Raw genomic sequence first — 15,419 nt, forward strand, 5'->3', positions numbered from 1 at the left:
ACAGAGAGATTACTTATTGAGGATGAAAATTCAGTCAATAGAACAATTATGTATCATATTTCTGTTCCGTTTTTAAATGTCCCTTTGTTACTTTTTAATAAGAGAACAAATTTTAACTTGAAGGCCTAAAATGTAAAACTATGTTTAATTCACATATTTTAAGAATCCAAAATTATGTTTAATTATCAGTTAACTAATACCAGCAATTTAAATATATGAGCTTCTTAAAGCTTGACAGAATAGGATTTTCCAATAGAGAAAAGAATATACGAAGATTGCTGTGGTACCAGCGATAAAACATGTTAAATCAGTGCAGAATTTGATACAACTTTTTTTGAGGAGATATGGAGAATTGGCTGGTTTATGTTTTTAAGTTTAGTTACAGTTTCTCAGGCTTGAAGATGTTGGTCAAAAGTTTGTGTCTGTTAAGCCTGTTTCCATCTTGTCCATTTGGCTATTAAGATTTAGCAGAAAGGGGTGATAGAATGAGTCCAAGAAGTGATAAAAGAACTAATTACAGCAGAAAATAGTCTGTGATGAAAGATGAAGTGATGCCATAACACAGGATGGACTTGGAGGTATGACAAAATACTTTAGCAGGCAATGGCTACTCAGTTTTATATATTCTTGGAAAATGTGGATCATCTCTCCCCATTCCAGTTGAGTTTCAGGCTTGGTTTTGTCACTCAAGTACTCTTGACCATGCTAGCAAATGGCCTATTTTCAGGAAAAGACATAGAGAGTTATTCTCCATTAATCTTTTTGGATGTCTTGGTCACTTTGATTCCATCTACTATGATGTCCTGACTCTCTGGGGCCACTTACAGGTCTCAGAATTCATTAGCTCTGAGTCTGTATAAAACTGCTTCCCAATTGAAGGAAAAGGGACACAGCTGTACTCCAGGTTTCTTCTGTATCACCCAAGACCCAAGTGGCATCAGTAATCTGGAGTTCATTTGGCCAGTGTGTTTCTGGTTATGCTTTGCTGTGATCCTTCTTGAACAGCAATGGCTTGGTTTGACTGATGCTCTGATGTTTTGCATTGGATTAATGCAATATGCCTTTAAATATGACTCAGAAATTGTATCCGTTGTACAATTCAGCAGTGAAGTTATTACCCAGAGCTCCTTTCAGATTTAAGATAACATCTGTCCTAAAAGAAACACATTGCCTGCCTATGCACTGTCTACCAATAATACTTAAAAAATCTCAGAATGGCTGAGTCCCTTATTGTTCAGAACCATGAAACTTGAGCATGAATCTTTCTCAATGTGAACTTACTCAAATATTAAGATTTATAGGAAAAAAAAGTCTTTTAAGTGACCAATCACTGTCAGAGGTGTGTTCTCTATTGTGGCCACTTACTTTGGGATGCCTTTTCTGAAAGTCTGGATGGTACTGATATCTATCTTTCAATACTAGAGGAAGAACTTCATTCTCACATTCAAAGCTTAGTCACAACTATATATTTTTGTTTAATAATGCCTCTCGTTGTTGTATTTATAATTGTACATTTTAAATAAAATGTTTTAGTTACATTATTACTTATTGACTTGGTTTTACTGCTTCAGATTTCTTTTTTATGGTATATATTTTATTGTGAGGTCTTCAGAATAGCAGATAGGCTATAAATATTTAAAATAAAATAGAGCTTTGTGCCTGTCCCCGAGGAAGGTATTTGGCTGTCAGGAAATCTCAGATGGTTCTCACCAATTTCATTGTATGTTTTTTTTTTAAAAAAAAATGGATAGCATTGAAAGTGATTTTGCCATATTGAATGAGATGACAAAATATTGAATAAAATTGGAATACAAATACAATGTAGATACATTTAATACATTTAAGGATGTGGAAATATGTCCAAATACTGTTTGGGGTTTTGTTTTGTTTTTTGTTACACTAATTTACAAAGGTATATCAGACTCAACAAAAACACTTTCAAGAGCCTGCCAGCCCAAGACATTATAAAATGCTATAATATTTACATGTGTTGATTCTTAAAATTAAATTTGGATTAATAATCAAGCTGGTTCAGTATTTAACTCAAAATGTACCTCAAAAGATGGAATTATTGAAAGTAAAATGCAAAGAGGAGCTCAAATGCACCCAAACAGGCCACAAAATATGCCATTATGCATCAGTTCCTCAGTGTACATGTTGTAAATTAGATATGGCCAGGTTTAGTATTTCAGCATTCATTCACCTGGCAGATTTGGATTTACAACTTTGGGAAAAGATTCTGTTACTTAAAAGAGTTGTTGTAGGTGCTGATTTCATGAGTCTGCATGAAATCTCAATCTGTGGTATCTTTTATTGCTGCTTTTTATGCATACGTTTATATTCGTAGAATTTGAAACATGCACAGCCCTAATATTTAATAGCTATTTATCCCTTTCTGTTTGGGCCTCCCTTCTATGGAAGCCATTACTAATTGTGAGAATGGTAAATCTGCAGAATATATTTGCATGTAAAACCCTGGAGAAATCTATTGGAAAGAAGAAGTGGCCCTCTGCCAAATTCCAGGATTTTTAAAAGATCCCAGTAGAGTTTCTGGCAGGAGGAAAGAAAATCCTTGTACAGAGGAAAAGCTCCACACCCATTGTCTATGCTCAAGATGTACTAATGTGCAAACCTTAATTGCTCTGCAGATTTGTTGATAGTTTTTTGGAATGCATTCAAATGGTATTTCAGGAGTAAGATGATACGAACATCTGAGTGGGTAAGTGGAGATCAGCTAGTGGCAGAAATACCCTGGTAAATTATTGTGGGTATTCTTTAAAATATCAAGCTGGGCTGCAGATATTCAAAACCTGATGGTTTCCCAGCAGAACCAATTATAGTCTTTTAATTTGACTTTCCCTTTGAGGATTGGCAAAGACTCAGGTAGCTTTGGGAACAATGAACCAATCATTTATGGAATATGGCAAATAACGAGTTAGGTCATAAAATATTTAGACCTTCCTGGAGTTGTTCAGAAAAATACATTTTGGAAATTTTTGTGTTTGTGTTTATGTTCAGAGTTCTAGAGAGTAGAAAGGATTTTATATTTTATTCCACCTTCAGGTCACGTATTCTGGAAGTGTTGCAAATTGTATTTTTCCAGAGCTAGATTAAAAACAACTGCAAGTGACCAATAATTTTGGCACAATTCTAAAGTAAGGTGGCCAGTTATCATTATGTGCTTTTATTTATTCATTTTTTGGATAATTGTAAAAGAGGATTTGCAGTTGTCTCATTAACAATTGGGCTTCAAGTAACCTGTAAAAACTTGAAATATAGCTTATTTGGTTCATACCTTCTTATTTCCATTTGTACTCTATCCTTGGGGTAGTTAGTATCAGAACATCACACACACACACACACACACACACACACACACACAAAACAAGGTTCTTTGAGAAAAGTGGGAAAACTTTATTTGTTGTATTGGCAGAGAGAAGATGAGGTAAGAAATTTCCATAAAGTGTACACATGATGGTGCAGACATGTGTGCAAATTTGGAAGTAATCATAATCTCAAATATAAATGCAGTAGATTTTAGTTTAGTTAGGAATAATATTCCTTGATGATTGATCATGGTTGATAGACAACTCCAAAATCCCTGCTATTTTTTCCTAAATAAGAAAAATTGGGAATAGGAATATTGGTCAAGTATGATTGGGTACACACAGAATTTGTCTTCTTAAAGATAAATTTCTTTATCTTTAAATTGCCTGATGATCTCAACAGTTGATCAAATTGAACTATATATTTTGTAAATATGGCCAGGATGCTGCCATACATGCATTTTCTATCAACACTGAAATCTCCCAAACCTCTGATAGTTGTTACTGAGAAGATGCTGCAGTCTCAAGAACAATTATGTGCATTTTAGAGCAATTTCTCAAATTTCGGTCTTGCTTCTATCTTGCTTTTCTTTCTTTGCCACTAGTTTCCCTTTGGTGTCTTTGCTTGAGGCAAGGAATCATCTGTATGGTTCACGTACGTTTCCAGGCTTCTACTCATAAACTGTAACTTGGTAATGCTTGAACTCTTGCATAGCTAGAGTTAACTAGATTTACATTTTCTTTTCAGGTTAGCAAGTCTCCTGTATTTGTCCCTGGTGTTTGGGGACCCTATTATTCAGCAATGGTGCCAGGATTGTGGCTAAATGAAGGAGGTCAAAGTGTAACAGGGAAACTGGTAGGTCTAATTTTTAGTTCCATTTATCTTTATTTAAGCTTTATTTATCATTATCTTCACATTTCTTAAATGAAAACATGCAATATATTATATTATGTAATAATGGTTAGAATTATTGTATAATAATGGTTAGAATTATAAAGTTATGTGACAGCTCAAACTTCAAAATAATTTTACCATCTACATCAGATCCATAGTAAGTTTCTCTTAAGTCATGGGAGAGAGGGTGATAGCTATATTTATTCCTCAAATGCCATAGGAAGTACCGTAGATTTGCCTTATTCATGTTGCCATGAAATAGATTTCAGCTCTGGACTGAGTTCTATTTGCAAAAGAAAGATAAAAGAGAAACTACTCTCCTATTGTATCTTCTTAATATAGACACATATTTATCTATTACCTTATTTTTGTATACTGTCTTTCATGTGCTGCTGAAAGAAGCATATACATTTTTCAAGTAAATGAATATATTCATTAGTAAAGTTAAAGTTTGGATCTGGATCATTCATGCTTCGGTGACGGGATTTAAGGAATGAGTTTTAACTTTATTCACAGATATATTCATTTCAGTCATTGAGAGCTTCATTTTGTTTTGTTTTGTTTTTAAATGTGTTTGGGAATAGACGTTCTACTTATTTATTATTCATCATTAAATTTATATGTCTGGTATACCTTTGCTTACTGATTCATGTGCTGAATTTGAGAGCTTAGGAGAAATGCCTGCTCTTGAAGGGAACTGCAGTTTCCTAATAATGATCCCTCAAGAATCAAGTTTGAATCCTCCTGGATCTAGTATTAATGCTGGATAGCTACAGCATATAATGGAATGGAGGCCTCTTTGTCAGCTTTAGACAATAACCAACCATATTCTATTTGGAAGAAGAACACTTAATTTCAGTGATTGTTTTCTGGTAACCTTCAAGTTGGATTAGTGCAATTCATTTTTTTGCAGAACGGCCTAGAGAATGTAGGGATATGCCTCCTGAAGTTCCCATTTAAACTGTGTGAAACAACTATTGTAAGATATCAAAATAATAAATCTTAGATTCATCCTTCAGTTTATCCTCAGAACAAACTGTTAGTGGATTGGACTGAGAGAAAATGGCTGGCCTAAGTTTCCTGAGCTGCAGGACTGAGTAGAAATTTGAACTTATATCATCATCAGTTATAGTTCAAGATTAAATTTATTTTTATGTTTTAGACTGTCTGCACAATTCTATATATACCTACTGTAGCATATTCCAGACTCATACAATTCAACAGAACTTATAGTTCTGAGATGTGAATAGAAATAATAATATGCTGCATATTTCAAGTATGCAGACATAAAATTCATATACATATTGACAATTAATGTTAAGGGACTTATAAACAATATATTAGGGAACAATATTGTTCCCCGATCTTGGGCACAAATCAAAAGTCATTCTGTTGAAGATTTGGGGCCTTAATCACATTTCACAATTACAGCAGTAATTGCTGTAGTTTGAATTACCCTGTACAAAAAGACAATGTAAGGGTTAATTGTAGTAAGGCCTTACTTTATTAATAAATTGACAACTTAATATTCAGTGCTTATTTTTCTGCATATTGGCAGAGTGCACAGTTGCTGAAACAAATCGGTCACCCAGGTAATCATATTTCAAAAATATAAAACTATCTTCAATCAAAAAGCAATTTTTTTTTTCATTTTCTTTTCTTTTCTTAAGATAGAGCATATTGTCCAAGGACATGCTGCTTTCCCAGAACTACAAACAAAATCTGAAGCCAGGTCAGGTCATAAACCTTATTTCTTCTTCATTTATTATTCTGTTTAGAAATTTCTTTTTTGGCTGTAATATAGAAAAACCAGTTAGCCAGAATCTTCCAGCTTCATTTGGGATGTGAGTTGGGCTGTGTCTCATATTTACATATCTGTCCAAACTTCTTTATCCTCCTTATTTTAGCATACATTTTTAATACACCTGAGTAATGAGTCACATGTCTGTTTCTGAGATACTGTCATCAACAGAAGTTGATTTTCTGTGGTCATCACAGACTTGTAAAATAATTTTTGTGAGTGCCCGGACAACAGTTCAGCTTAGTTTTCACATGCTTCATTTCAGTGTTTAAATATGCATTTATCTTTGCAAAATTCCTACCAAAATCCCATCTTTTAATAATTTTCAGTGAGATGATCATATAAAGAATTTAATCTTATAACAAAACAGTTATAAAGCTCTTACAATAATATAATACTATACTACATTGCTTAACGCATTGTAAGCCGCCCTGAGTCTCCGGAGAAGGGCGGCATATAAATTAAAGCAAATATATATATATATATATATATATATATATATATATATATATATATATATATGTGTGTGTGTGTGTGTGTGTGTGTGTGTGTGTGTGTGTGTGTGTGTGTGTATGTATATGTATATATATATATATATGTATATATATATATATATTTATATGTACATATATATATGTATATATATATATATATAAAACTTACATAAACTTACATATATATATATATATATATATATATATATGTTTATATATATGTTTATATATATATAACTGTACACACACACACATATATATATGTGTGGAAATATATATACTTATATATATAAGTAATGGAAAGTTAATTGAGACTTAAAAACACTCACACTCATTCTTATGAGTGATGTCTCCTAGCCCCTCCTTCTCAAAAAATTAAATAGAATCTTGGATTCTTTGCCACTAAATGGTGGTCATCACTAATCAAAAGGGATATACTCTGGTATTTATCTTGTTTATCTCACAGAAAAGAAAGTTTTTAGCTTTTACACAAGAGGAAGAACTCAGTGAAAGTCTCTTAATAATCAGACAAAAGCATTTGGCATACTTTTGAACCATTCCATACAGATCCCCCAATTTTAACCCAGTCATCAATGATTCTTCAGTCTCTCACAATAACTTTTTTACTTCGGAAATAATAGCTCACTTTATATCTTAACAATTTCAATTTTTTATAGACTAAGAAATAAATCAAACAAACACACTTTCCTATTTTGTAACAAATAATTTGTTCGGTGTATGCCATCAACTAGCAGATATGTCTGGTGTGCTTATATGCATTCGGGATATGTATTTAAGTTTTGAATTGAAAACTTGAAATATTTTTTAAAAGTCTAATTTATGTAGCAGTTTTGGAAATATGAATTAGATCAGTTCAGTTAAATATGTGCTCCAAATAAAATTATTTCCACCCAAGTGTAAAGGCTACTGCTCTAGAGAGAAGACCAAGTGAAAATAAGGAAGGAAAAGAGATATTACCTCATACCGGTATGTTAACCATTATGCAGGTTTTTAGGGAGGGGAACTTAATGGAACAGAGTAGTGGACTTTTAAAAATATGAGTTAGAGACAATATATATGTTTGATGATTGTTATCTCTACAATTTTCAGTTTTGACGTCAGGATCTCTGTTTTCTACCACACTGAAAATAAATTGATCCTCCCCTATAATACCAGAAAATTCAGTTTATTCTTAATTAAAATGTGATTTTGTAAAGCTGGACAGAGATGAGTTCTGATTATTTATTTATTTATTTATTTTTCAAATTTATATGCCGCCCTTCTCCCGTAGGACTCGGGGTGGCTCATAAAATAAAAACAATACAACAATCCAAGTGCTAAAATTAGTCAATTAAAAACCCCAGACAATTAAAAAACCTCGCGGCAGATCAAGGAATTTGCTGAAAAAGCCATGTCTTCAGCTCGGCGCGGAAAGTATGAGGTCAGGGGCCGTCCGGAGCCCGGTGGGTAACCCATTCAACCCATTCAAGAGGGTTGGTGCGGCCACAGAGAACGTCCTCATCCTGGTTTAAATTAAAGATTTAAATTAAAGATTTACACAATGTTACATTACAGAAGGACACTCATTTTACTATACAATATATGCTATGAGAGAGCTAGTTTGGTATAGTGGTTAAGGCCCCAAGCTAGAAAGTGGGAGACTGTGAGTTCTAGTCCTGCCTTAGGCGCACAGGCAGCTGGGTGACCTTGGCCAGTTACATTCTTTCTGGGAAGAAGACAATGGCAAATGGGGTTGGCCACTTAATAAAGATGCCATGTGATAGTGAGGTGATGTTTCATTGATTTTACCACATTTAAGGATTTTATGTTTATTTTGTTGTAAATGCTTGCGAGTCTTTGTAGAATCAGTGGTGGCATATAAATATGACAGACATTTGTTTATATATTCTGAACATCAAGTAATTAGGTTAAACAGAGAGAATTATATAGATAAATACATGAGATTTTAATACCTTTTAAAGCACCTGAACCCCAGGCGTCAACAGGTCAAGGCAATCTCCAGATAAAATAATACTGGAATAAAAAAAAAGATCAAAATAAGAACTTTGTTTGGGACAAGCTATACGAACAACCAATTTTTATGGCCACATACCATCCTTGTTTCTTTATTTTCATAATATTTAAATTGAACAGTGAGCTACACACACAAATAATCATTTCAGAGGGTAATACCATATCTTCTGTTTTCATTTCCCATAATAGATGTTTCATTTTTTTCAATATAATCTTAGTAGGAAACCATTCTTGTATTCTACTCTCTACGTTCCTTTTTGTCCTGTAGTTCTTTTTCCATTTTTTTTCCAGTGGCCAAAATTGTACAAATGAAGTAATATAAAAAAATTAAAATTAATGCAATTTAAATAATTAATAGCTACATTAGCACAATCACTAATGCAGTCTTACACAAGCATTTCTTTGCAAACCATGCACTTATTTTGCACCAAATGAGATTTCATTGTTTGAGCGCATGTCTCCCAAAGAATACATTTTTTGCTAATTTTCTTTAATATATCTTTTGAAGACGTAGAAGAAATCTTTAAAAATATTGTATATTTTTATGGATGTATTTGCGTTGCCAATTGATGTTACAGAACATTTAATCACTGGTGTATAGCTTTAATATTAAGTTTATTCTTTAAACAAGAATAAACTTCTTTATTTATCAAATTTAGAAATCATCCATCTCCCTCACAAAGATGTGTTTGCCTGCAGCTAACACATAGGATTGTTTTGACCTGAGAAGTGGTTCCAAAACCATTTTACCATCTCATTCAAGTTCAAACAATTGACTAAAGAGCCAGTTTGGTGTACTGATTAAGGCACTAGGCTAGAAAGCAAAAGACTGTAAGTTTAAGTCCCACCTTAGTCATGAAGCCAGCTGGATAACTTTGGGCCAGTCCATCTCTCTCAGCTCAACCTACTCATAGGGTTGTTATTAGAGAGAAAATAGGACAAATAGGCATTGGATATGTTTGCTGCTGCCTTGAGTTGTTTCTAAAAATAATAAAGGCTGAAATAAATAAATACCTTCATCCAGAAAAAGTTTATTTTTGGAATACTTAATGTATATTCTAGATGACTTTGTGGACTATTACAGCTCCATGACTCAATTTCTTATGAAATATATTTAAATTGCCATGTTCTCTGTTTAAAATATTGTGCTACGTCACTGCAGCCTGCTTTTCGTTATCTTTCTTCTTGTCCTCTTTCATTGAACAATTATGTTGGGCAACACAGCAAAAATGAGAATGAAATAATTCTGTGAAAGAATGTTAACAACTTTCAAACGGTGACTCTCCCTCTCCCCCCCATATATCACATTAATATAATACAATGTTTTTTTAAAAAAAACTTTAAATATATGAATAATGAAGTAAAATTAGCTATTTTAATGTGTTCCAAGTTTACTTCATTTTGAATGGTACCATCCAATAGCAAACACATGGTAAGACCTAATTGAAACAACGTGCAGCTGAATACTTAAATGTAGAATATAAATATACAGCTGCAAGCAGGTCAGAAGTCAGAGTAGTAAACACATGCCAAATTCCCACAGGGAACTCGTTAATGCATGGCTGAATAGACATGCTGGGGCTAAATGAATATCACTATTTAGACCTCCAGAACGGAGACATTGATTAATCAGTTATAATTAGATGGAGATGCTATTTTGGCCAATTTCTCTGCAGATGGAAAGTCCTCAATACTTTGATATAGAAGTAAAACCAATCACAAAAATTAGAAAGCTGCTCAAAAGGTTTTTAGACATGTATAAAGTGGCAAGAGCAAGTTCCATTGGCATGTCAGTGCAGGCATTACGAGACTAGATGGCTGTTCCAGTTGATTTCAGTGAGATTTGGCATGTTTTGCTTTCTTTGGCTTTCAGCCTCTGGGTGCATACTGGAGAAAGTTAAGCACACTTAAGTTCCACTTGAAATTAATGAAATTAAATCCAATGCACATTATCTGGATAGCCTCCAAGCCTTCAGTAGATGAGGCTGTGGAATTTGCATTGTGCCTGCTAAATATCCCGACTCGCATGAGTATTTCACCATTTAATTTCTCTGTTAAAGTTGTATATATAAATCACATGCATTTATATGTGATTTCACATATAAATCACTTGTTCTCGTGTGATCTCACAAAGTACACTTCTTTCTTCATGAAAGAAAGTCGTTCTCATCTTCCAAAAAAAAAAAAAAAAAATCAGACCTAGGAAACTACAGACCAATCAACCTAACATCAATACCTGGGAAAATAGTGGAAAAGATCATCAAAAAAAAGATCTGCGAACATCTAGAAACAAATAAAGTTATAACCAAAAGCCAGCACAGGTTTGTTAAAAACAGATCATGCCAAACCAACCTTATTTCATTCTTTGACAAAATGTCTAAATAAGTAGACCAGCAAAATTCTGTGGACATAATATACTTAAGACTTCAGCAAGGCATTCGACAAAGTAGACCACAACCTACTTCTTGGTATGCTAGAAAAATGTAGGATAGACGGCATCACCAGCAGATGGATTTGTAACTGGCTGACAAACTGTACTCAACGAGTCATCCTTAACGGTACTACATCTACATGGAGGGAAATAAGCAGTGGAGTACCACAAGGTTCTGTCTTAGGCCCAATACTGTTCAGTACCTTCATAAATGACTTAGATGAGGGAAAAAGAAGGGGAATTCATCAAGTTTGCAGATGAACTAAGCTGGCAGGAATAGCCAATACCCCAGAAGACAAGCTCAGGATCCAAAAAGATCTTGACAGATTTGAACAATGGGCCCTATTCAACAAAATAAAATTTAATGTGGAGAAAAGCAAGGTTTTACATTTAGGCAGGAAAACCAAAGATACAAGTACAGATTAGGCAAAATCTGGTTCAAAAACAGTAACTGAGAGAGAGACCTTGAAGTCCTAGTGGATGATCACTTAAGTTTGAGCCAGCAGTGTGCTGCAGCAGTCAGAAAAGCTAATACAATCCTTGGTTGTATAAAACAGAGGCATAGAATAAAAATCATGTGAAGTAAGTATTAGTGTCGCTTTATAAAGCCTTAGTAAGGCCACACCTGGAATACTACATCCAGTTTTGGTTACCACATTACAAAAAAGATGTCGAGGCTTTGGAAAAAGTGCAAAGAAGAGCAGCTAAGATGATTAAATTCCTGGTGACAAAAACATGAAGAACGGTTGCAGAATTTCGGTTTGTCTAGTCTAGAGAAAAGAAAGACTAGGGGGGACATGATAGCAGTATTATATTATTAAAGAGGTTGCCACAAAGAGGAGGGGGTCAACTTGTGCAGTACTGCAGCTACTTCAGCTGACTGCTAGTTCAGCAGATCAGCGGATCAAATCTCACCGGCTCAAGGTTGACTCAGCCTTCCATCCTTTCGAGGTGGGTAAAACGAGGACCCAGATTGTTGGGGGCAATATGCTATTTAGTATACTGTCTTTGGTGTAAGCCGCCCAGAGTCCTCGGAGAGTGGGCGGCATAGAAATATGAATAATAAAATAAATAATAATAAATAATAAACTTATTTTCCAAAGCACCAGAGGACAGGACAAGAAACAATTGATGGAAACTAATTAAGGAGAGAAGCAACCTGGAATTAACAGTGAGGACAATGAAGCAGTGGAACAGCTTTCCATCAGAAGTTGTGGGTGCTTCATCACTGGAGGTTTTTAAGAAGAGACTGGACAGTCACTTGTCTGAAATGGTTTAGGGTCTCCTGCTTGAGCAGGGAGTTGGACTAGAAGACCTGCAAAGTCCCTTCCAGCTCTATTCTAATTGTACAAAGATAGCAGTCCTTAAACTTCTAGCAGGATAGTTTCTGAATAGATATCAATATAAAATGTCATTAAGACTCAGTTAACCTTTTGCAATTTGAGAATCTAATTCTGAACAAGACTTGGTGACAGCAAACTGTGTTTTAGCATTATAATGCAGTTTACTTTCTTGATGGTATGGTATTGAAATTATGTCCCAATACTGCTTCAGACCTCTGTATAAACCCTATAGATCACGTACAGGTAGTCCTCGACTTACGACATATTCTCTTTCCTCATTCCTTTACAGTTTCATATTGCAAGCCTTTCCTAATTTGTGTATCACTTATTAGCAGTCCAAATCATGCAATATGTTCAGAGAATAACCTTTCTCCCCCAGCTCAGTTCACTCCCCCCTTTTTTTCATTTGTTTTTCTTGCAGAGCTCAAAGTATATATACATACTTGAATGGTCACCTGGATCTGATTAAGAAATCTTTGCCTGTGGGTTTGCTCACTGTTGATTTACATGTTTGGCCAGATTTCCATGGCAACCGATCTCCCCTTGCAGATTTGACTCTAAAGGGCATGGTAAGAAACAGTCTGTTGTTGTAAAAGGGTGAAAACAGAATAATCGTATAAAATAAGACCATGAAATTAGCATTTTTATTTTTATTTTTTTAGCAATTTTATTTGAAAATTCTACAGAATGGTTTTCCTGAAATGATTGTTGACATCCTAACTGAAAAAAGATGAAAAAACAAAATAAAACAAAAGTTATATGTAATTCTATTATCATTAAAATATAATGGGGTACATTTTTTAACCTATACATGTAAAACTTTTGTTGCTATTTTTTAATTTTGCGTAGTTTTATATGATTTTATAGGATTACCTAAAGTTTGTAGGGGTTTGATAAGCAACAAATTCCAAAATATAATTGCTACTGAATATAACAGCAAAAATGCAATTAAAGACATAGAAGAATATGATATGTCTACAGAGACAAGAGGCTGTTTTGTGAGGCTACACAGGGTGGGAAGTATATATAGCAAGTCTATGTGAAACATCGGAAAAGCTTTATTGGGCATATGAAGATTTGGACAAAGAGAGAGAATTTCATCCTGGTAAAAAACATGAATTTCAGTATAAAACTGTTGAGCCACTGTATTTTTTACTAATATATGGATCCAAACCTCATCTGCCAGTTTTTTTCTGTACTCAAGCATTTCCATTTACAAGCATTACCCTTTCACAAACGCCTAGCTTCTGGAGATTGGGCAACCATTTGTCTGGAATGGTATATGGTCTCCTTCTCAAGCAGGGGGTTGGGCTAGAAGACTTCCAAGGTCCCTTCCAGTCCTGCTATTCTATGTTATTCTATGTTCTACTTTCCACAAAAATTATTTTCTGCATCAAAGTTGAATGCTATGTTTGTGGCACATAAGCAGAGATGGGTTTCAGCAGATTCTGACCAGTTCTGGAGAACCGGTAGCAGAATTTTTGAGTAGTTCGGAGAACCGGTAAATACCACCTCAGACTGGTCCCGCCCCTATCTATTCTCTGTCTCTGGAGTTCCAGCTGATTGGGAGGAAATGGGAATTTTGCACTAACCTTCCCCTGCCACGCCCACCAAACCACGCCAAAGCCATGCCACGCCCACTAAGCCACACCCACACAACCGGTAGTAAAAATTTTTGAAACCCACCACTACCCATAAGGGCCCATACTTGAAGAGACATATGATAGGGTACATGAATTTTCAAATATTTTTGTTGTACTTACTCTCCAGTATTCAAAACATAGCAAAAAAGTGATGTTTATCAAGTCACTTGTTAGACTGGATTCAATCTCATGGTCCACATATTGAAACCTAAAGATGCTTTTTAGATGGCATTAATTCTTTTGCTTTTGGGATAACTGCTGATTTTTATTTATGTTTATGCTGGTTTCATGGGAAAATGCATAGTGCTTGATGTTAAACTGAAACTTGCATCAAAAATAAGCAAGGGGAAATGCTAACTGATTTCCTTCAAAATACATTAAATTGATATCTCTCTCAGTTTTCAGTTCTCCATTCACAAAAAAAGACAAGTATATTTACTGTACCCTCTATGTAGCCCGGTATCTCTGTTGTCCCCTTGCAACTGGCATTCAGAAGCATTATTTTTCCAACTTAGAAGTAACAATAAATCCTCAAGATGAATGCCTTTTTAAAGACCTGTATTCTTAAATTTATCCAATCCAAGCAATTCAAGCTAGAGGTTATTTCCAGACCATATGATAATGAAATCCATAAATTACTTCTGTGATACAATTTATTAAAATCTTCTCTTGGAAAAGAAATTAGTAAGTACAAAAATGTTCTTGTTCCTTTCAGGTAGTGGGACTGACACTGTCTCAAAGTCTTGATGATCTTGCTCTTATTTATCTAGCTACAGTTCAAGCCATTGCGGTAAGTTGAGTAAATTTTCCCTAAGATTTTAGAGAAGCTTTCTTTTCTTGGGGTCATAATATGTTGGGTTTTTTTTACAGCAAATGACTATTGAAATTCTTAGGACTATTTGTGAGTGGAGAAACTGAAACAATTTATCTACAGTTTAATATTAACAATACTATAGCATTGAGGGTCTTTTTCTTTTTGTTGTGGCTGCAAATGGTGGCATCGATATGTGGCAACTGCAATTTTTTAAAAAAAAACAAAGAGGAAAGTACAAAAAGAACATAAATTTCAAACAAGCTTACATTTGTGTTTATGTTGTCTCCACTCCAAATCTGTCTTCCTTGTGGTTAATCCCCATATTAAACTGTCCTGTTCAACGGCAAATTTCATTTGGTTGAGAGATATGGAGTGCAACGATGAGTTGGTTATGTCACAAACAGTAGTGTGTACTATTGGCACTATTGATTGATATGTTGTACTTGAATTTTTAGGAGGCAGCCTTCTTCTACATCTAGAAAGCAGGTTTTTCTACCTCAGGCCAAGAATTTAGGAGCTAAAAATTATAAGAAACCTATTTTACTTACTTTTCAAGATACTGTTGCATATGAGTAGTTCAGTTTTTATAACCAGGATAATTTCAGGGGCCATTTTATTTTTCCCATTCAACAAATGGC

At 34.4% G+C, this 15,419-nt stretch overlaps 1 protein-coding gene and 1 long non-coding RNA gene across 9 annotated transcripts in view; one reads left to right on the plus strand and one right to left on the minus strand.

The window, feature by feature from the left end:
• Positions 1 to 15,419, plus strand: part of FGGY (FGGY carbohydrate kinase domain containing) — a 167,890-nt gene that overhangs the window by 96,895 nt on the left and 55,576 nt on the right. For all 8 annotated transcript variants that reach the window (XM_087889773.1, XM_060689938.2, XM_087889775.1 and 5 more), the window contains 4 exons: positions 4,075 to 4,182; positions 5,892 to 5,953; positions 12,746 to 12,893; positions 14,683 to 14,757. In XM_087889773.1, the coding sequence (XP_087745899.1) occupies positions 4,075 to 4,182; positions 5,892 to 5,953; positions 12,746 to 12,893; positions 14,683 to 14,757 (393 nt within the window). The remainder of the gene's footprint in view (positions 1 to 4,074; positions 4,183 to 5,891; positions 5,954 to 12,745; positions 12,894 to 14,682; positions 14,758 to 15,419) is intronic.
• The window catches only part of LOC132711308 (uncharacterized), a 33,974-nt gene continuing 26,456 nt past the window's right edge, over positions 7,902 to 15,419 (minus strand). Inside the window, exons 2-3 of the long non-coding RNA XR_009622127.2 lie at positions 8,490 to 8,550; positions 7,902 to 8,039 (exon numbers count right to left, since the gene is read on the minus strand). This is a non-coding gene — a long non-coding RNA (uncharacterized LOC132711308). The remainder of the gene's footprint in view (positions 8,040 to 8,489; positions 8,551 to 15,419) is intronic.

Source organism: Pantherophis guttatus, chromosome 3 (genome assembly GCF_059756535.1).
Source record: "Pantherophis guttatus breed Tessera chromosome 3, ASM5975653v1, whole genome shotgun sequence".
Taxonomy (NCBI): Eukaryota; Metazoa; Chordata; class Lepidosauria; order Squamata; family Colubridae; genus Pantherophis; species Pantherophis guttatus.